General features: G+C 46.2%; 1 protein-coding gene across 3 annotated transcripts in view; it reads right to left on the bottom strand.

Moving 5' to 3' along the window:
• Positions 1–2553: 2553 nt before the first annotated feature.
• The window catches only part of LOC146863349 (uncharacterized), a 103286-nt gene continuing 82249 nt past the window's right edge, over positions 2554–23590 (bottom strand). For all 3 annotated transcript variants that reach the window (XM_085642782.1, XM_085642784.1, XM_085642783.1), the window contains one exon: positions 2554–4579. In XM_085642782.1, coding sequence (XP_085498908.1) covers positions 2679–4577 — 1899 coding nt within the window. In that variant the 5' untranslated portion in view covers positions 4578–4579 and the 3' untranslated portion in view covers positions 2554–2678. The remainder of the gene's footprint in view (positions 4580–23590) is intronic.

Below are 23590 nucleotides of genomic sequence, written 5' to 3' on the forward strand. Positions count from 1 at the left end.
TCCAGGGATGCTACAACTCTTACCACCACTCCGGTGACACCAACAGCGTTTGTCAGTCCTAAGGGGTCAGCTCTTTTGCATTAGAAGAGGACCTTTGCAAGTATATAATCATGAAAACAAACCTCTCTGGGTGCGTCAGAGAAAACAATTCCTAGTTACCACCAGCCAGCATCTGTCCTGCTGCAACGTCTTCATCTCTCAAGGGATGCTACAATTGCGCATAGTGTAGACTGCATGAGCGGAGGGTAGTTTGCATCGCACTGGGCGATGAGGAGGGCTGCATGGAAGATCCTCTGCACATTCAAATAATGTGTCATTCGTCTGTTCATGAAAATGGGTTCACAGGCTCTGGCTGGCACAATGTGTAGTCCAAGCACCTACAACATTTGGAGAAGAGGCATTGGAGATAAATCCTGTTTTGACTGCAGTCAGCTCAGCATAAGCTGAGGGGCATTTAATACAATGAGACATTTCGATCATGTCACACATGCAAAAGGGAGGTTGAGACATGCAACCTGCGAATACCACAGTCCTTCTGTAAGAACCATTCAAACACTAATAGAGCACAGATACAAATTTTTTTAAAGGTGGGACTGCAGTCCTTATTTTGTTGCACCATTCCAGTTTAGCAACATTCATCCACAAGAGGTACAAAAAGCTGTCCTGAGCCAACCGACATGTAGCGAGGACTCACATCAGACTACAAACACATATAGACGTATCCTGTACTTTCCCTGTGCTCCTCCAGGCTCCAGGTAATGTATCCCCTCAGCAGGAAGTAGTTGCTAGTGAGCAAGTCCGCTTCTGTCTCAGAGCAAATGCCACTGCAGCCATGACTGCGGTTTCTGCCCTTCAGCAAAAACCAACTACTTTGATCATATTTATCGCAGACTTAGCATTAATGGTAGACCAGGAATGCACCAAAATCCTGCTCCTCCCGAGGGGAGGGGTATCAAGGAGAAATAGGTTTATTTCTCCTCATTTGTTCCTCTTTCTAAGAGTGCTGCATCCTGCAGCACACATAGGAAGAGTTAAATGTCTCTGAGGTTTGTTTTTCTGCAGGAAGGTGCACCTTCCTGGACAAAAACAATCCTACCCACAATGCAAACAACCTTGTACCATGGTGCAAGGGTACCTGCATCGAAGCTAGCCAGCCAAAAGTGCATCAGCGCTAGAAAATGACAGAATGGCCATTCAGTGTTAAATACGGCACAATCCTGCCCTTTTCCTTTCACGCAGAGCAGCAAGATGGCTTGTTACATTGCTCTGAATGAATTTTTGGTGAATATGGCCCTTAGTGTGCAAAAATAAGTTGCACCTTTACCTACCTAGGGATGGGTACATGATTTCTGAGAATAATCAATGGCCAGAATTATGTTCTGTTATATAACACATAGTAGACCATCAAATCCTTCCCAAATTCAGCATGCTGTCTTGAGTCTTGAAGCTTTTTCTGCCTATATTTATGTTTAAGCAGTTGTTTCTCCTCTTACTTTCAGTTATCTGAGGCTAAAACATGAACCGTGTACAGTCACTTTCATGTGTGTACTTCCTAATGTATATTTATTTGTGACAATTGTAAGAAGGTCCTACCACATTCACTACTATCACTAGAACTTGCATCTGTGTGCATCCTTTGGTGATCAACCAGACTTGTTAGAGGGAAAACATTCCCATGTTCCTTACATAAAAAGGTAGTGTAGGGTTGAGCGTCCCAGTTTTGCAACATTCATCATCAGAACGCAAGGCTCTTCTGCTCAGGCGAGGAACACCCACATTTGAGGCTCCCTACTTCCCTTCAGACTAGGCTATGAGCAAAATGAAGGTTGGTGGCATGTACAGAGGCATTTTACCTCTTCATTTAAGTAGCCATACTCCCCTGTAATGGATGTATTCTCCATAACCAGGTTCTTTAGCTTCCCCCCCATGAAGTGTGTACTATGTGTCACATTTTGTAAAAGTGATGTGAGAGTTTTAAACAGGGTTACTGGTGACCTACAAAGAATGGAGAGTAACTGTAAAATGTGGAGGTTCCCTTTGAGGTTTGTGGGGGCCACCACATGGATGTAATGTGCTTGATATCTATCTCTAGGACTTTAGCTTAGGGACTACGGTGGACTGGTGAAAAATACAATAAATTCCTGGCAACCAGGGGAGGAAATGTTCTAAATTTAAAGATTTTCCTTTTGGTTGGCCCTTGCTTCCAACTGGGCCCTCAAAGAAGGGTGCATAATCCAGCCAGTAGTTGCCCTCTTCCAAACTTGAAATGAGACTATATGTCCCATCCCAGAGATAACTGTAAGGGGGAAGATTCTACTGTTTCCTGTACTGACACACCCGTCCCAGAGGAAGCCCTGCAGCTGTGACCTATCCTGAAACAAGACAAAACTATATTAACTGCCTCTAGCAGTGTCTACACTTCTGTCCTTTCTGGATTTTAAATTCTGGCTGCTGTCACCGAACATCAATCTTTGATGCAAAAAATGAAGGTTTGGCACTGTTGCAGACGCCACAAACAAAACATAACCATGGACAAAGATGGTTGTTGAACATATTTATCCGGTATACAGTGCACAGGACTCTTCACTGGTGAAGATATTATACAATGGAATTAAGTGTTTCATAGCTGTAAGCATATGTACTCGCAATCAATCGTAAGAATGGTCAATGTTCTTGAATCAAGGTGTATTTTCTGTGTGCAATTCCATATGTTTTACCAGGTGTCCTCGTCGTGTAAAAGTTCTTGAACATTCTTTGCATGGATACAGCCTTTCACCCGTGTGTATCCGTCTATGTCTGATTAAATTTGTCATTGCTCTGAACGCCCTTCCACATATGTTGCAAGTATTCGGTTTTTCCCCCGTGTGCACTAGTTGATGAGTCATCAAGGATGATGAAGAACTGTAACCTTTACCACATTTACCACACATGTATGGCTTTTCCTTTGTGTGTGTTTTTAGATGACAAGTGAGCATACCTGGCAGACGAAAATTCTTACTACATATAGTACATTTGTAAGGTTTTTCATCTGTGTGAATTCCTTCATGTTTGAGTAGTTCTGTAGTTCTTTTAAAACATTTTCCACATTCATTACATACATATGGTTTTTCTTCAGTGTGTGTTATTTGATGCTGTTTTAAGGCAGCAGGAAGACTGAAACACTTTCCACATGTCTTACACACGTGCAGCTTCTCATGTGTGTGTGTTTCCTTATGTTGCATAAGAATATCTAATGAGCGAAATGTTTTACCACATTTATAACATCTATTGATTTTCAGACCGGCATGCATTCTTTGGTGACTAGTCAAACTTGATGACCAGCTAAAACTCTTCCCACACTCATTACAAGAAAAGGGTCTTTCACCAGAATGTATTCTCTGATGCATGATCAAGTATGTGTGTCGGCTAAAACTTTTCCCACATGCATTACAAGTGTTTGGTTTACCAGTTTCGTGTACTACCTTATGTTTTTGGAGGTCTCCAGACAGCGTAAATCTATTCCCACATTCTTCACATGCAAATGGTTTCTCTCCTGTGTGTATTCTCTGGTGCATGACCAGCTGTGATGACTGTCTGAAACTCTTTTCACATTCACTACATGTATATGGTTTCTCGCCTGTGTGCACTGAATTGTGTGATTTAAGGTGTGTTGATCGTCTGAATCTTTTGCCACATTCATTGCATTTATATGGCCTATCTCCAGAGTGTATACGTTGGTGAGTCATAAGGGAGTGACATAAGGTGAATTTCTTACCACACTCCTTACATTCATATGGTTTATCTCCACTGTGTGTTCTCTTGTGTGTTTTTAAGTTCGACAACTGATTAAAACATTTCCCACAATCATTACATGTATACGGATTTTCTCCAGTGTGGATTCGTTGGTGGGTACGAAGTGATGAGTTGTCACTGAAACGTTTATCACAATCAGTACATGTATGTGGTTTCTCTCCAGTGTGTGTTCTTTGATGCCTTTTAAGGTGCGCCGACTGTCTGAAACTCTTTTTGCATTCAGTACATGTATATGGTTTCTCTCCAGTGTGTATTCGCTGGTGGAAAGCAAGGTATGTTTGGTGCCTGAAACCCTTTCCACATTCACTGCAAGCATATGGTTTCTCTGCTGCATGCGTTAGTTGGTGGATTTCAAGATGCGCCAGTTGACTGAATTTTTTCTCACATACGTTACAACTGTACGGTTTTTCCCCTGTATGTATTCTCAGGTGCATTTTAAGGCTTGATGACACACTGAAACACTTGCCACACTCCTCACATAAATAGGGTGTTTCTCCTGTGTGTACTCGTTGATGAATCATGAGCCCCGAGCTGTTGCTGAAACTTTTCCCACACTCACTACAAACATATGATTTTTTTCCAGCTCTCGTCTTCCGTTTGGTAGTTTCTTTTAGTTTGCGGAATTTTTTTCCATGCTCAACAGGTCCAGCTAACTGTTTTTTTGCAGGTGTTACAGGATGCTTCCGTTGCAGATAGGTGACATTTTTTGGAAATTTGTTAAATGGCTCCGATTTCTCTGAAGAATGTTCATAATTCCCTTTGGTATGTGGGCTCCTTGGTGCCATAACTATTGGTAAAGAAAACAGTGGAACACAATGAGCAGGTAGTGTATAAAACATTATAACTTTATAATCATGTTTAGTCAGTGGATACCAGAGGGCATGTCTAAATTTCAATGGCCTCTGATCATTCAAAGCCGCAGTTGAATGCATTGATGATACTTCTATGTTATGGTACAGGAAACAGTATAGCAAAAATCATTCAATTTTGTGTGTCATGATAAACACAAAAATTCCAATTTAAACAATAATCTGCTAATTGAAATAACATGGACTTAGACTACTGTACACTTTTATAACAAGCAGCAAGACCCTGGTCACAGACAAAAGTAACTATCACAATTCACAAAAAATACGCAAAACATTAACGTCCAGGAAGGTGAAAGTTATCATAGAAGTGATTATTAAGAAATAGACTTTCACAAATACATACAGAAGGACCACTGAAGGCATGTGTAAGTAAAACTATCTGTGTAGCTATTTATCAATTGAAGTCATATTTAAAATAAGCATTAGGAACTGCAACATCTCTGGCTTGTATTCTGAATAATGCACAGCATAAGCCACTTGGTGACACCATTAGATCATGCACAATAGATTGCAAGCACCATATCACGTTACAAGAAAGCCATATTGTTATAGTAATGGCTTAGGGGCAAAGTCACAAACTGCATTTTGTAGTACGTTCAGTGGTACACCAATAGTATCTGTAAAGTCATAAAAGATACTATTTACAAACTGATGAGTCTAAATCACCACCTCTCTAATCTTTTCTGTGGGGAGAACACTCACACATATAGGTTTAATACTTAGGGGCCAATTACGGTGTCATCAAGTAAGGCTCCGAACGGGATTAGGATTCTGCTAATCCAATTGAAGACCTATGATCCTTACCGAATCGGTCACCTTTCTGGACGACTGATTAAGACGCAAGGAAGCAGTCCGGACTGTCCGAAACTTTTTCGAACGGGATTCAGGCAGCCTGAGCCATTTGGAGCCAAATCATACAGCTCAATGGAGACGGTTTCTGAACGAGCAAGTATGATGACCGATTCGGACAGCCGTTCCGAATCGGTTTGGCTAAGACAAAACTGCTGTGGGGATCGGACTTCGGGGGCCTGAAGCAGGCCCCCCTTCACCCTTAGGCCTCTGGATGGGGCCCGTGGGGGGTACCCAAGGGACCTCCCTTCCCAACCATGCACAGTGTGACAGGCACCATGGGGTGCCCGCCACAGGGCGGAAGGTTTTCCCCACCCACCTCTATTTTAAATGGGAGCCTGTGTTCTCGTTCGGTCAATGAGAGTCTGACCGAACCGATTCCGTAACCATCCGGACACACCGTAATCGGTCGGTAGGACTCCCCGAATATGAATCGTTCAGAAAGCATTCCTAACCCGATTCAAGGGGAATGCTTTCCTGACAACATCATAATCAGCCCCTTAGTAGTAAATGTGGAAGGGACCAGGGGAGTGGTTAAAAATAGGGGGGTACATTTACAAAATAGGTGTGGTTTAGGGAGGAGTAAAGACGAGTCAAGGCAGGATTAAAGAGGAGTTAAGGAATGGTTAAGGAGGGATGAGGGAGAGATAGGCACTCACCCACAAAGGAGTACGAGTAAGCCCATTCCTATTTATAAACTGCACTTCTAAAGTAATTACAGGCAAAAGGGACCCAAACACAAAACAGAAGTAAATGTACTCCAACTCAGAGCTAGACTATGTCCAGCACCACATATGGTCTACCACAACACTCTCCCATAGAAGATAATGGAGGAAGGGAAACCCCATAGGAAATAATGTTAAATAAAATTATTTAAGATAGTTAAAAATATAAATTCATTGTTAAATGTTAAATAAATACTTACATATAAAACTTGTTTTATTCCAATGTATTTCAATACACATTAAAATGTAAACATTATTGTAATATTTTTAATGAAAATGTTATTAAATTACATACAATTCTACACATACTTTAAGTACATGAATATTAAACAATAATTCATAAAAACAACTATAATTTGTGTGAGACTGGGGAGGATGCAGCAGTATGCAGCTATGTTGCTACCTTGAGGTCTCTGGCTGGTACTTGCAATTTCAGAGATGATTACAGACCAATTAATTCAGAATGTAAGCAGCAAAAAACAACTGTTGTCTATGGAATATTCTAGCATGGGATAAATCATAGAAATTATTGCCGAGCAGGGCCATGCAATGTTCTACATAAGAGAAACGGGAGGTATCAGGCAGAGTAGTGGGCAAGTTGAGGTGTGAAGCCTTGCAGGCAACAGCTCAAAACCAGAGATGCAGGCAAGTGCACAAAGACCGAGATTGGAATTGCAAACAGAGGGAGAGTAATCCAAAACAAAGACAATTTGCACTTTCCTTAGATGTGGGAGTTGCATAATATGTTCATCATCAATCCTTTATGCGCGCTACTCGCCTGAAAAATCACTTCAACACCCCATCAGGGGTAGCAAGTGCTATTTAAATGCAAACCTTTTTAAATGCAAGCTCTTCTATCCCTCCACTACCCTTCTCAATCCAAATAACTGACTAACATATCCACCACTCAAATTACTTTTATATTTCACTATACTAATTCACCACTAATCCTTCATGGGTTCCGGAGTAGCGTGCTACTCGCCGAAAAAGCACTTTGACGCCTCATCAGGGGTAGAAAGCGCCACATAAATGCAATTACAATACAATACAATCATGGTCATAGACGAGCATGTAATAACAAACTCTCCAAATCCTCAGAAGATAACGTTTGTACAACTGACAAATCCTGTGATTATACCTGTACAGCAAGAGAGTGCAAACTGGCCTGCTGAGAAAGCATAAGATCAGAGTTCCTAGTCTCGCCAGATCTTCCCACTAATGGCTTCCTGGCCACATTAGTCATCCATCCCGACTGACCAATCAAACTCAGCATCTGTTACACTGTGCTATAAATCACAAATGGTGTTTCCTTCTTCACTTGTGAACACACTATCCTCTTATTCCTCCATGCTTTACAAGTCAGCAAAACAGCTCACTGTGTCATCTTGGCAACCCTAACTGGTGCTAGGCCTCCCCTTTAGATACTTTGTGAGACTTTTTTATGATCACCAAGTATCCCACACCCTGCCAAAATAAAGTTCGCTTCTTGAGAACCCTCTCACATGACCTGTGTTCCTCTAAATCACTTTGGTTAGTACCTGAATCTTTTACCCAACCTTGGAAAAGATTAGTTTTAGCCTCGTTTTCCCATATAATCTGAAAGCATAAAGACCAGTTGTGATGTGGAGTGTGATGACAAAACCTCACACCTTTAAACACTAATCAACCATCCAATCAGAACCCAGCGCTGTTTGGATCCCCTCTTCGAGAAAACTATAAGCTCTCCCAATAAGTTCATCAATGCAGGAGTCAACAGGGCAACCATCAATTGTTTAATCTCCTGTACAGCCAAAAACTCAAGCCTATGCTCAGAAACAAAATGAAGTCCGTTATCTGTCACAATCTCTTTGGGAGGCCCCTCTACTGTAATATTTTCTCATAGAAACTTGATCACACCCTTAGTATAGGCAGATTCAGCAAAATAAAAATAAATAGATTTGGAATTATAGTCCACCACTGGAATTATACACTTCGTATGAGCAGGCAGTAAATGATATGAACCTGCAAAGTCAATGGCTACCTTCTCCCATGAACTACCAGATAGGGGGACAGGACGCAAGGCCTTCTATGCTGTTTTCCAATGCTTATGAGACTCTAATAATTCTCTGCAATTATTCACACACCTTTCCACTTGTGCATCTAATGAGGGCCACAAATAGCACTGCTTCAAATTCTTTCAAGTTGTGGTAATCCCCAAGTGTCCTTCATGGGCAATATTAACTAAGGTATACCTTAAAGACATCGGTGGAACAGAAAGGTCAGACCTCCATATCATTCCGAGAGATTGTCAGAAACTGGTGCATTTGCTCCCCTCTCTGGGGTTAAACGGGCCTTCGGCTTGACCATTTTTGATGTATTCCCTGACTTTGCAAAGGTTAAAATTCATATAAGCTGCAGCCCACTCTGCCTTAAATAACGCATTTCCAAATTCATGGACAGCATCTAAGCAGCCACCACACATCCCACACCATCCGCTTTGTCATCTACAGTCTTGTTTGTTGAAGGCATAGGAGATAAGCAATCTGCCCCAGAGTTCTTACTGCCTGGCACATGCTCAATTACAAAACTGTACTCTTGGAGTGCAGATAGAAGTCTAACCAGTCTGGCTGTGACCTCAGAGTTCATTGCCACTCAAAAAGTAAACTAAAGGCTTGTGAAACATATAAATGTCAAACTGAGCTCCACAAATATGTCTGAAACTTCTCAAGAGCCCATGTGCAAGCACGCCCTTGATGTTCAATAGTGCTATAGTTGGTCTCATCTGGTATCAATGTGTGTCACGTGAATGCCACTTGACATCCCCTGCCATTCACCCACTGGCCCAAGACAGCCCAAGACAGCCCTCAACTCATGTTAGATTTCATCCACTGTGATCACGCACCTTCCACCTGAAATAAAGAGTACTAGGCAGGTGGCTCCAAAACCAGCTTCTGTACTTTCACAAATGCTTCATCAGCTTCTAAAATCCACCCAAATTTACAGCCTTTCTTCATTAACCGACTATGGGGTTGGACTAAAAGTTCTTAACCCTGCAGAAAATGAGCATAGTTCTCACTTAACCTGAGAAAGGCCCATAAGGAACCTTCGTGCTTCTTCAATGAGTTGGCTTAATTCCGTACACTGAAAATGTATGGCCTAAATATTCAACCACCTGAGTAAAAACATTGCACTTGTCAAGTCTTACCATCGTCCCTCTGCCCTTAAGTATCATCAGGACTAGTTCCAGAATGACCTCATGTTCCCTGGGGGTTTGAGCAAATACCAAAATGTAATCGTGGAATGGCCTGTACACCAGAGATTTCACAAAAAAGGACATCCATCATCAAAGTATTGCGCAGAAGCAAGCTCAAACTACAGTTACAGATACCTGAATGGCCTTATGAGCGTGATCACTCCTGACATCTAGGGGCTAATTTAGAAGAGCCTTGTGCCACCGGAGTGCCATTTTTTTGAAGCTCCGGTGGTGCAAGCCTCTCAAATATATCTATGAGGCGAGGCAAATCCACCCTGCGTGGCTTTGCTTGGCCTCATAGATATGTAGTAAGGCAAGGCAGCGTAAGTCAGTGCGTTGCCTTACTCTGCGTCATGGAGGCGTTCCATGGGCATTGCAGTGGGTTTTCCCATGCAGCACCCAAGGATTTTGACACTGCCCCAGATTTACTTAATCATGTAAACATGGGGCAGCGCCAAAACACTACACCTCCCCAGAACAGGCATTACAAGGAGAAATATTTTTATTTTTCCTCGCTTTTTCCTATTCCCAGGTGTGCTGCGTTTTGCAGCACACATAGAAAGGGAATCATGCCTCTTCGGGTTGTTTTTATGCAGGAAGGTACACCTTCCTGCACAAAAACAATCCTGCCTGCAACAGAAGGATTATTGTACCATGGTGCATGGGTGCCTATTTTGGCTTTAGGCAGTAAATTGTGCCCCAGCAAAGGGGGAAAGGTCATGAATGCACAAGATTTCATAAATATGGTGCATTCCTGCCCTTTCACATTAGCGTAGGGCAGCACAGCATGAAGGCTTGTGGCGCTGGCCTATGCCAATTCCTAATAAATTAGGCCCCTATTGTTGAGGGGAATCGGATGCAATGCTGAATGCAAGTCAATGATGGAAAAACACCTTCACCTACCTAAATTAGCCAACATGCCTTTAATCTTGGGCAAAATTTGACAATGCACTAGAATGCTTGTCAAGTGTGCAAAGGTCAACACAGAGACGTATCTCGCTTGACCTTTTAGCGGGTGATCACCACTGGTGCCACCCACAATTATGCCCCTGACAATAAGTGGAACAGGCCTCGCATTTAAACAAAAGAAATAGGATTGGACTTCAGTCTTATGTGGTGGTCAAAACCTTTCACCTCACCAACAAAGTCCAAGAAAACCTTCAGGAAACGAACACAGAATTGTTCCTGCACCAGTCAAGATATTAACAGTACCATGACCACACTCAAAATCTGCATTCCAACCAATACTGCCAGGTCTCAGAAGTAATCCCAATCTTGCCAAATCCTGCCACTCTATGATGGCAACATAAATATTAAATTTCAGTCTTCTTGTCAAGACATGATCCGCAGATTAATTTTTGGGGAACCCGAATCAGCCATCACCTGATCTACAACACCCTTACGTACACATCACACAAAAGAGTCCAGGCGGTCATGTTTCAACAGTAAGCAGAACATTGGCCAGTCTCACTTTAAAATCATCCTGTTCAAGGTCTACTTGTGGTTTACCAGAGGTCTGACTCTTGCAGACCGTCTAGTAATGTTTTCCCTTATGAATATCCTACAACCCTTTTTGCTGAACCTCTGTACACGCTGTCTTTTGAGCTCACAGGCCATATTTGCTCTGTCACCTGATATTTCAAAACAGTTGATATACCAGCCTTGGCTTAAATCATGCATTGTTTGATGCCTGTGTCAGTATCTACCACTTCCAAAAGTGTGGGGTTGCTGCACCACAGCAACCGTTCCTGTGTGTTCTTAGAAAAACAGCTGAAAATCAACTGATATCTTAGATAAGCACTTCCACTGCTCTCAAAGCCACAAGTTGCAGCTAGAATCCACAGAGCAGCAAAATGGTCCTCACACCTTCTCCGCTGCTTTCCTTTGAAAAAGATGTGTCATTCCAATATACCAGGCTGCTCAGAATACTGCTGACATGAATACAAGTTAGAGCCCACTGTACTCATCTCAAACCCTGCACTGCCCCTGAGGGCCATCAGTCTTCAGACGATAGTCAAGCTTGTTGGCCCACATGCCCTAAGTGAACTACAGCAGTCTTTTAACAGCATTAAACTTAGTATCAATGGCCCTCAAATAATGTAAACACATTCTCAGGCATTGCTTCCATGTAAAGGGAGGTCTGCTGGGACTCTGGGGAAATGATGGCAGCTGTAAAACATGCTGTGCAAGAAGTTTAGTTTGAGTTTGAGTTTAAAGCATTTATAGAGCGCATGTTCACCTGGCGGTTTCATGGCGCTGTAGTGTACAGAACCCAGAGAACAAGAAGATCAGGGGGGGAGGCAGAACAAGACAGTTACAGTGGGAAGGCTTGTGCGAAGAGAAAAGTTTTTAGCGCCTTTCGGAAGAGTAAGTATTGAGTAGAAGATCTGAGGTGGGCGGGGAGAGAATTCCAAAAAGCGGGGGCAAGTGTGGAAAATTTCGTGCCCCCCACTTTTTACGCCTAAAGCGGGGAACTGCCAACAAATGTTGGGAGGATGAGCGCAGCTCCCTAACGGGGCCGTAGACTTTAATTTCCGAAGAAATGAAAGCAGGGGCTGCGCCAATCCGAGCCTGAAAAGTAATACAGCCCATCTTGAACTGAGCTCATTCTCGGATAGGGAACCAGTGCAAGGACTTGAGGAGAGGGGTGACATGGTGGAACTTAGCCAGATTATAAACCAGGCGGGCAGCCTGGTTTTGAACCAGCTGTAATCACCGCAGACTGTAAGCGGGCATGCCACAATATAGTGCGTTGCCATAATCGGGGCGAGAGATAACCATCGCCAGGACTATGAGTTTTAAGGCAGAAAAAGAAAAGAAACGGGAAACTTTACGAATAGTGCGGAGTGAAAGAAAGGAAGAGGACACCACTAAACTAACCTGGGAGTGCAGAGTGAGGTGGTCGTTCAACTTAATCCCAAGAGTTTTCACAGAGGAAGATGGAGAAGGGGGGGGGGGGCCCAGGGAGGGGGGCCAAAAAAGAGAAGTCCAGGGACTGGAGCAACCACCTGTCAAAACCAGCTCAGTTTTGTCTGGGTTTAACTTCAGGTGGTTAAGTACTAAATGGTTGGTGATAAAAGCACAGTGCAGTTGGATTAAAATGCTGCAGGAGCGAACGCTGAAAATACAATGAAATGCAAATCTGATATTGACCAGTTGCAATTTAATTTGACTTTGAAATGTCTCAAAATCTCCTTAAAACTATTTAAAACCTTTTTTTGTTTTTATCTTTATTGACCCAGTGCTCTGTCCTTTACAAGTGTAAATTCTTAATTCACTTTTTTTCCCTGCATAATACCGATTTCAAGCTTCCGCCAGCATATAGCGCTCATATTTTGTCTTAGTGCCGCGGAGTAAAAAAACAGAAAGATCGCTGCCAGATGCATAGATTAACATGCACAGGATTGTGGGGCAATACATTACGTCATATGCTTAATGGGAATCTTTAGCTATATGCTCTAAATCAAGCAATACAATTCATTTACTGTACAATGGAGGGTTATGGTTGTACCTGATGTCATCTTGCCAGTGACTCAGGGACCCATTCTAGTGTTTTAGCACCAGAGCAAAGGTTTTAAGGCATATATGGAGACTGAACGTGGGGATATTTTACGGTCAGAAGGACGCTCCCTATGCTTAAAAGGATTTTTAGGAGCTGCGGGACTCTGGGTGCTCAATCATCTTCCTCCCATAGTGGGTGAGGAAGTCCATGATCTCCGCCTGTTAAATAATAATTATTTTTTTTTTTTTACACAAATATATGCACAACTATAGTTCTTTAATGAGTCTTCATGGCGCTCTGATCACACGTCCTGATCATGCCTTTGGAAACTGGGGACAGGTAGAAGTGTCCTTGATGAGCGTTGGTGGTGGGGTTTTCACTTGTCCCCGTCTCTACATTGGCATCAGCGCCTGGCGAGCGATGAACCACATATCTGAAATGCAAGAAATCTCACGTAATGGACATCTCAGGACACTGGGCACTGCCCATGTATCCTTTTGAGGGTCACGACATGAAATGGCTCAGCATCAAATGGAGCATCAGATTTTCGTCCTCTAGACTGACAAGCACACGATCTTCTCTAGTGAAAGTAACGTCTTTTGCATGTCTGCACTTGTTTGCATTGGCCTTCATTTTCCAGTCTTTTAAATCGGTTTCTTCCTCAGTACTTGATCATCTGTTGATCCATTGCGGTACATTTGTCGTCATGGCTGTCCTGAACATCAAGGTTGCAGGGTTTTCATCTGTAGTTGAGCAAGAGGTAGAACAGTGTTAGAATCCAGGGTTCTCTGGTTGGCGCAGGTATGCACTTGCGACCAACAGGGACCCTTTCCTCTAAGTCAGGGCGAAGGATTACTCTGAAAAAATAACCCCTGCTCACCCTCTAGGTAACGTGGCGCGAGCAGTCAGGCTAGGTTCCAGAGGGCATTAGGTTAAGCATTCAAGATGTCCCACACAACAACCACCAACCCACCACACAGAGACACAAGACTGTATTTTTGTAAAAATAAACTCTTTATATAAAAAGGTTTCTTCCAGCAGGCTTTAAAAATACAGTTCTTCTCTTCAAAGTAGGTTCCAGTTACTTGTACTGATTTTTCAGGAGTCCACAGTTCTTTAAATGGCAAGTCTTGCTTCAAAATCCACTTATTTGAGGTCTGTGCGCTTCATAGGGCCGTCGGTACGCTTCGTACGAGTTTTTAGACGTGTCGTGCCGTTTCTCACGCTTCTCGCGTGAGCACGCGTACGAGGACTTGAGCCGTACGGACCGTACCCTCGCAGGTACGCGTCGTACAAGTCCGGTACGCCTCTTGCCAAACCTCACGCTACCTGCGTGAGCAACGTCTATATATTTCCACCGGTATGGACCGTACCTTCGCTGGGACGCCTCGTACAAATGCTCACGCTTCACACGTGAACAGCGTAGCGCGACGCCAGCGCTGGTACGGACCGTACAAAGGCAAGTACGGGTCGTACGAGGGCGCTTTCAGCTCACAGTACCTGGACCTTGGTAGGGGGTTTGTGGCGGCCTCAGCAGTCCCTCAAAGGGCGTCCCACGTTGCGTTGCAGTCCAGACTCTTCAGTGGACGGCGATGCTTCGGGGGCGCTCGGGGATGATTCTCAGCACACCACGGAGGTCAGGAGGAGGAGGGGCAGCTCGGGGGTGATTCTCAGCACGTCGCGCTGTCAGCAGACGCCAGGATCGGCGTACAGTGCACCTTGGGTCCTTACAGTGGTCTCGGCGGCTCAGGGTCGCAGAGGCTTGGCGCTTGGACGCAGGTCGTCTCCCTTCACGTTGCGAGCTACGGCTCGAGGGGGCAGTTGTTTGCTTTGGTCAGACCAGGCGGGCTGGTCTTCGCGGTGCTCACAGCAGCCCGGGCAGCCAGAGGTCGCGGTCCTCAGCGAGGTGGGGGCACACAGGTTCTTCTGGGGTCAGCGTTGCAGGGCCACCCACAGCAGCTTCCTCTTCTTCCAGGGAAAGGTAGCGCCCAATGTTCCTGGGGCGCAGTTCAGGGGGCAAGTTCACACGCAAGCCCTTGGAGATTGTTTGTAAAGCACAAGTTGAATAAAAGTCTTTTCTCCAGTCTTTTTCTCTCCTTCAGCAGCAAGGCACCCACCACAGGCCAGTCTCTCAGGCTTAGAGACAGTACTCCTCCATGCAGATTTCCCAGGTCCTTCTCTTCAGGCAGAGTTTCTTCTTGACGCAAACCGGATCTGATTTCTTAGGAGCAGGGCTCCTTCTTTTATACAGCAATTCTTTTGTTCTTTGTCGCCAGGGGGCCTAGGCCTGGCTCAGTCCGGTTTTGGAGCACTTTGTTGTGGTGACTCTGCTCTTTCCTTTCAGCAGCAGGGCAGAGACATCAGCCGCTCCACAGGGGGCGGAGCCGGCATTGTGGTGGCAGAGCACAGGTCTATTCAGAGTCCATGTGTACTCCTCCCACCCATCCTGGTGTAATCTCTCTACCCACCACCTGGCAGCCAGCCTGTCTCCTGGAATTCCCCAGCCCTGCTCCCCACTGAAACTAGGCAGCACACACACACACACAAAGCAGAGGCGGACTGAAATGGCTAAGCAAGTAAATACTAACTTTCTAAAAGTAGTATTTACAAACACAGGATATTAAAATAAACTTTACTAAAAGAAGTATTTTATTATTCTGAGTCCAGGCGTACTAAACTTGACTTCCTACCATGCTCTATGAGTCCACTGGGATTACAGCGTGTAGTAATTCCAGCAGCCCATTCTGGCCTATGGAGAGCAGATAGCCTTCAATAGTGAAAAACGAAAATGGCTGTAATTCACTATTAAGACATGCCACACACATCAGGGCATGTCCTACCTTATGCCTACAATGCACCCTGCCCTTGGGCCTACCAGAGGGGTGAATAATATGTAGTTAAGGGAAGGTTTAGGGACTGGCAATTGGGTGCACTTGCGCAGTCAGCGCGACAGTACCAGACTGCACGCAGGTTGTGCAGTGGCAGACCTTAGACATATTTTGCTAGGCCGCTTCTGTGGGTGGCACAACCAGTGCTGCAAGCCCACCAGCAGCATTTGTATTTACAAGCCCTGGCACTCCTGGTGCACTTTACTAGGGGCTGATAGTAAACCAAATAAGCCAAACATGGACACCAATCAATGTATACATTTTTCATAAGGGAGCACTTGCACTGTGGCACTGATTGGCAGTGGCACAGTGCTCTGAGCAGCCAACACCAACAAAACACATGAGGCACATCAGCAAAAAGTGGAAGGGAAACTCACGCCAAGGTGCCAGGTCTATCACGTGTCCCCTCCAGCTGAAATGTGGGGAGGGGGGGGGGGAACTACCCTACCCCAGGGAGTTCCTCTTCACTAAGGCGGAAACACCTGGACAGACCGTCAGCATTGGCGTGATCTGTGCCAGGGCGATGCTCCACCGTAAAGTCCATACCCTGTAGGGAGATGGACCACCTCAACAGTTTTGGGTTCTCACCCCTCATTTGCATCAACCATCTGGGGGGCCTGTGGTCGGTCTGAACCCGGAAGTGAGACCCAAACAAGTAGGGTCTTAGCTTCTTCAGCGCCCAGACCACAGCAAATGCTTTTCGCTCGATTGCACTCCACCTTTGTTACCGTGGAAGTAACCTCCTACTAATGAAGGATACAGGTTGGTCCCAGCCCTCCTCAGTCATCTGTGAGAGAACAGCCCCTACACCATGCTCTGATGCGTCTGTCTGCACTAGGAATTCTTTGGAGAACTCAGGAGCCAAGAGCACGGGCGCCGTGCACATGGCAGTCTTCAGGGTGTCAAAAGCCTTCTGACAGGTGTCAGTCCAGATCACTTTTCTGGGCTGCTTCTTCGAAGTCTGCTCCGTCAAGGGGGCAACAATGCTGCCATACCCCTTGACAAACCTCCTGTAGTACCCTGTGAGTCCTAAAAAGGCCCTCACCTCTGTCTGGGTCTTTGGGGGCTCCCAAGCCAGGATGGTTTCAATCTTGGGTTGGAGGTGCGCCACCTGGCCGCTCCCCACTTGGTGTCCCAAGTACACCACGGATCCCTGCCCGATCTGACACTTGCTTGCCTTGATCGTGAGGCCTGCCTTGTTCAGTGCCATCAACACTTCCCAGAGATGTTGCAGGTGTTCTTTCCATGTACCACTGAACACTGCGATGTCATCCAGGTAGGTGGCGCTGAACTCGGTCAGCCCAGCCAACACCTGGTTGACCAACCTCTGGAAGGTGGCAGGGGCATTCTTCATCCCAAATGGCATAACCCGGAACTGGAAATGCCCATCTGGGGTGGAAAATGCTGACCTCTCTTTGGGCCCATCAGTTAAGGCGATCTGCCAGTACCCAGACGTTAAATCAAACGTGCTGAGGTACCGTGCAGCCCCTAACCGATCGATGAGCTCATCAGCTCTGGGGATGGGGTGCGCGTCAGTCTTCGTGACCGAATTGAGTCCTCTGTAGTCCACACAGAACTGGAGTTCGGGTGTGGCACCCGGCGCTGCAGCCTTTGGGACCAAGACCACTGGGCTGGCCCAAGGACTGCTGGAGGACTCAACCACCCCTAGAGCAAGCATCTTTGAGACTTCCTCTTTGATGCAGGCTCTGACCCTGTCAGTTACTCTGTAAGCTTTGTGCTTCACAGGCACGCTGTCTCCTGTGTCCACATCATGGACGCACCAATCTGTGACACCAGGAACCAGGGAGAACAGGTCAGGAAACTGCCCCAGCAGCTGGCAGCAGTCATCCTGTTGCTCAGGGGTCAGGGTGGGTGAGAGGTTAACTCCATCCACTGACCCGTCTCGCTCTGAAGCTACCAGGAGGTCAGGAAGAGGCTCAGACTCCTCCTCCATCCCATCATCTGTGGCCAAGAGCATGCCCACTTCGGACCTCTCCAAGTAGGGCTTCAGTCGATTGACATGGAGGACCCTCAAGGGGTTCCTGGGAGACTGCAAGTCCACCAAGTAGGTGACAGAACTCTTGCGCTCCACAATCTCAAAGGGTCCGGTCCACTTGTCTTGGAGTGCACAAGGCTCCACAGGGGCCAGGACCCATACCTTTTGACCAGGTTGAAGCTCAACCAGAGTGGCATTCTGGTCGTACCACCGCTTCATTTCCTCCTGACTGGCTTCCAGGTTTGCCTCAGCAAGTTGCCTGAAACGCCTAGTCTGGTTCCGGAAGGCCAGCATGTAACTGTATACATTCTGGGGAGGTTTCCTGGGAGATTGCTCCCAGCCTTCCTTTACCAGACTAAGAGGTCCTCGTACTGGGTGGCCATTCAGAAGCTCAAAGGGACTGAACCCCAGAGACTTCTGTGGCACCTCACAGTACGCAAAGAGAAGGCATGGTAAGAGGACGTCCCACTTACGCCTCATGGGTTCCTCAAGACCCATAATCATGCCCTTTAGGGTTCGGTTGAATCTCTCAACCAACCCGTTACCTTGGGGATGGTAAGGGGTGGTGAACTTGTATGTCACACCACACTCTTGCCAAAGGGATTTCATATATTTCGATATGAAATTCGTTCCCCTGTCAGACACCACCTCTAGAGGGAATCCTACTCGTGAGAAAATTCCCATCAGTGCCCTTCCCACCACGGGGGCCGTCACTGTCCTCAGAGGGATGGCTTCAGGGTACCGGGTGGCATGGTCCACCAAGACCAGGATAAACCTGTTGCCCATTGCTGTCTTGGGGTCCAGTGGCCCCACAATGTCAATCCCCACTCGCTGGAATGGGGTACTGACCACAGGGAAAGGTTGGAGTGGAGCCTTTAGCTTCCTTCCACTCTTACCACTTGCCTGGCAAGTCTGGCAGGTCCTGCAGTGAGTGTCTGAACTCCTGCGCATTTGAGGCCAATAAAAGTGGGTGACAAGTCTTTCAAAGTCTTGTCCTGCCCCAAATGCCCTGCTAATGGCACATCGTGAGCCAGCCCCAGTAGGAAGGCTCTGAACTTCTGGGGTACCACCAGCGCAGAGGCTGACCCAGGTGTACTGCTCGATTTTCCCGGCCTTCCGGTGTTGCAGAGCAATCCATATGACTTCAGTCTCTTTCCATCCGAGTCTAAGGACTGGAGTAGTGAGTAGGGCCTATCTATTAGACATTTGTGACACCATCCCGTGCTCCTACCCTTAGCTCAGGGCCTACACACATAGCCTAGGGGATAGATTCGTTAGCCTTGAGGATAATTTGCCCTATAGTGAGGTTGTTTCATGGAGCTGTGTTGAATTCAGGCCTGGTAGGCCTCAAACGGGAGAGACTCCATCTTTCTTTCTGCTCCGGCAGCCCGGGACCTTTCCAGAGGGAGGGGGATGTTTTAGTTATGAGGTGTTATTCGCTCGGAGAGAACCGGTTCAGGCCGGCCCTTATCGAAGGATTGTATTTTTCTTCATGCCGAAGACACTACATCAGGCCGGCCGGCTGGGAAAGTGTCCTTGGTACGGGGAGGTACAGGAATTTGGTGGGCGGCAGGTTTCGAGCTGGAAATTTCCATGAGGGAATGCACTTCCATATTAGTGAAAGTCTGAGGGAGATAAGGGCACTTGCTTCTAGACCATAGGCGGCATCTGGCCGTTAGCAGAAGAGCTATTACTTATTCCAGGGAAGACTGATGATGAACTTGAATCCAAAGAGGAGAGAGTAGTCGATAAGGACGAGGTTCCAGTGACTCGGAGAGGGAGAAGGGAGCAGACCCACAACTGCAGAGGGGTGACTTCCAGGCTAAGCCGAGGCATAGACGAGAAGGGAACCTAGATGACCATTGAGTACAGGCGACGTACCCTCAAGGTGAAGTCGATCCCTTTTTCTTTGAAGTGTATAACTTAATCTTTTACTTTCTTTGCAGGTTATATACGTATGATGTGTTCCATAAATGTGCATGTGGCATTTAAATAAAGTATTTAGCTTATTGTACGTTAGCATGTGTTGTGTACTTTTGTATAGGAGGATAGCCTATTCTTTAGTCAGAGTTGCCTTAAAATGAACAGAGATTAATCCTGGTCAGGTAAGTGGTAACTGGATGAGGGGGAAAACAAGCCCCTCGAACTAGAGAACAGGTTGTGCTCAACTAATAGTCTTTGTGTGATCTGATATATAGTCCCAATTCCCCTGTCGTGTACTAATAGGATGAGCTCGTGCTAAGGCTGCCGTGTAGGTAGGAGATTCTGGGTCTGACTGAGGCCGCGAGATCGTGTGTGTGTCGCTGCCGAATGGGTAGGAGATTCTGGACCTGACCCAGGTCGCGAGACTTTGTGTGTTGCTACCGAATGGGTAGGAGATTCTGGACCTGACCCAGGTCGCGAGACTTTGTGTGTTGCTACCGGATGGGTAGGAGATGCTGGGTCTGACTGAGGCCGCGAGATCGTGAGTGTGTCGCTGCCGAATGGGTAGGAGATTCTGGACCTGACCCAGGTCGCGAGACTTTGTGTGTTGCTGCCGAATGGGTAGGAGATTCTGGACCTGACCCAGGTCGCGAGACTTTGTGTGTTGCTGCCGAATGGGTAGGAGATTCTGGACCTGACTGAGGTCGCGAGATCGTGTGTGTGTCGCTGCCTAATGGGTAGGAGATTCTGGACCTGACCCAGGTCGCGAGACTTTGTGTGTTGCTGCCGAATGGGTAGGAGATTCTGGACCTGACTGAGGTCGCGAGATCGTGTGTGTGTCGCTGCCGAATGGGTAGGAGATTCTGGGTCTGCCTAAGGCCGCGAGACTGTGGTTGCTGAGATTGCGAGGCTGTGAGGTCTTGATATATATATATATAATAGGAATTCCCTGTCCTTAGGTGGTACGTATATATGTGGTTATTTGGGTGTAAAAAGACCCTAGGGAGGGGGTAACGTTCTGTTTTGGGTCAGAAGGGCTCTGTAGAGCGGGTTCCACCCGATCCGAAAACCCAAGCAGAACATTTGGCGTCACGAACTGTTTACGTAACCTGTGTGCGTTGTGGTTGTCTTGTGTTTGCTTTCGGCGTGTGCGTGATTTTCTTTTTTGTACATTTGCGTTTATACTTTTTCTTTCTCTTTCTTTCTCTCTTCCTTTCTTTTCTCTGCGTTTCTTTTTCTTTCTTTTTCGCGATGTTTTCTAAGAAATCTAAATCTACTCTTAAATTGTCCGTTGATATTCCCGGATGGGATTCAACGCCTTATGGTGCCTTGGCCCGAGAGTGGGCTGACTCTACTGGTTTGAGTGAAAATTGGAACTCTTCTTTGGAGTCGGCGGAACCGGCGGACGTGATTACTTGTTTACAGACGGCACCTGTCTTGAAGGGTGAGGAAGTTCCCGCTTTGGGGCGCAGAGGTTGGGTTGTTCTATCTGCGTATCGGATTTTGCATGAGAGGTTGCTGAAATTGCAGATCTCTCTTAAGGATGCGGAATCGCACTTTGTTGAGGTTCAGAATTCCAATACTTTATTGCGCTGTCAAAACAAGTTGCTTTCCGACAAACTTGACACTTACCAAACGGTTGCTGAAAGGGCGGCTGTGCGGATTGCTCGTTACAAGTACAAGAACAGGCGTGGTCGGGTTTCGTCGCGTAAGGTGCGCCTGGCTGTGGCGAAGGCTGGACTGGATTGGAATCCTGATGAATGGGATGGTAATATCTGGGACTCGACTACGTCTTGTTCCTCGGGTGAGGAATGTGCTATGCATGAGTTTTCTCGTTCCCGTCATGGAAGTAAGTCTACTTCTCGCACCTCTGATGGTGCACCCCGTGATTGCGCTCGTTCTTCGGGCGGGATCGATACTTCTTACACTGATTGTCCCTCTACTAGTACTGCTCGGGCTCCTTGTGATGCTCGTCCCGTGGTTTCTGCGCATCCGGTTTTTCGTCGGAAGTTGCAGCAGTCTCCCAATGCTCCGCAGGGTGTTTCTTTGGACTGTTTGGAAGATTTTACCCAACAAGAAATTAGTGATATTTTGCAGCGCTTTCGGCAGCGGACTGGTGAGGCTTTGCTCACATGGATGGTGCGCCTTTATGAACTAGGCGCTGCTGGTATTATGTTGGACACTGGCGATTGTTTGAAGTTTTGTTCTTTGAGTTTGGATTCTACTGTACAAGATCATTTTCGTAACTATAATGGTGGTGGTCAGATTTCTTTGCTCCAATTGGCGACTGAGGGTTGTAATTTGAAGTATCCTACTGAATCTGACTGGCCTGTCAATGACAAGCCGTGGTATACCTTGCGTGATGCTGCGCAACGTCTTAAGGAGGAAGTGATGAAAACGGCTATTTTTCTGGGCACTGCTGACAGATTGCTTGATGGGATGTTGACTTCTTCTGTGCGGAATCGTATCATTCGCTCTTCTCCTGTTGCCTACAAGCAGGTCATGATGACTTTGTTGATTAACCAGACTGGTAATGTACTATCTACGGTGTTGGAGTCGGTACCCCAACTCGGTGAGTTGGGTGAGTGGTTTAAACCTGAACGTCAGTCCCGGCCTGACACCCGTACTCCTGGTGAATATAAATTTACTAGACGTGATATCTTTACTGGTCTTTTGGCTGACGGTGTGCGTCGGGAGGACATTGATGGTGAGACTACTGCTCGTTTGTGGGAGATGTTTCGCAAACGGGGCTTGGATCGGAAGGAGGGTGCCCGGCGTGTTCGAACGACTGAGTGTGATCGTGGTTGTTCTGATGGTAGCGGTGATGATGATCGCCGTGGGCGCTTTGATCGTCGTGATGATCGGCGTCCTGTACGTGATCTGTCCCCTCGTCGAGAGCGGGACAGGGAGAGAGAGGGGGAAAAGGAAAGGGGGAGAAATGATTATGCTTACAACAGACGTAGAGATGATAGGGATCAATCCCCTGAATTGAGAAGGAGGGAGGATCGATACAGTTTGGCCGATCGAAACTCGCAGTGCAATGTAGAGGACAGGAATCCATTTCGTAATAGAGATGGATATGAACAGGAGGTACCGATACCTAAGAAACGTGAGAGTCTTTATCCTGATTTGTCCTGGTACACAGAATGCAGTAAGAATGACTAGGAAATAGGTCAAGCTCCGGTACACAGATGGGCTCACAGAGATAATAGACCCTATGTAGATATTGATATTTTTTGGAGACATCGTAATATCCAAAGGGCCCGAGCATTAGTTGATACAGGAGTGGAGGCCACTCTTATTCATGGAAAATCAAAGAAATTTACAGGGCAGCCTTTCACTATTACCGGATTAGGAGGAAAGGAAACCCCTGCAGTTCAAACTTTGCTTGAAATGAGAATAGGTAGAATCCCTAGAAAGGAATATTCTGTATTAGTGGTGCCACTTCTAGAATTCATAATTGGAATTGATATTTTGAAGGGAATGACATTGCATCTTGATGATGGGTGTTACCAATTTGGAACGACGCATTATATCTCGTCCAGACCTATACGGGTTGGTCGTTTAAGGATGCCCCCCATACAAGTTCCCCAGGCGACCAAAGTGGTTTGTTAGAAGCAGTATCGTATTCCGGGTGGTCATGAAGAGATTAGTACCACCATTCAGGAGTTGGTTGATGCAGGCGTTATAACTCCAGTTACTTCTGCTTGGAATAATCCTGTTTGGCCGGTGCGTAAAAGTGATAATTCTTGGCGCATGACTGTTGATTATCGAGAATTGAACAAACACACGCCCTCTTTGACTGCTGCAGTAC

The sequence above is a fragment of the Triturus cristatus genome, chromosome 2_2 (assembly GCF_964204655.1).
Source record: "Triturus cristatus chromosome 2_2, aTriCri1.1, whole genome shotgun sequence".
Classification (NCBI taxonomy): Eukaryota; Metazoa; Chordata; class Amphibia; order Caudata; family Salamandridae; genus Triturus; species Triturus cristatus.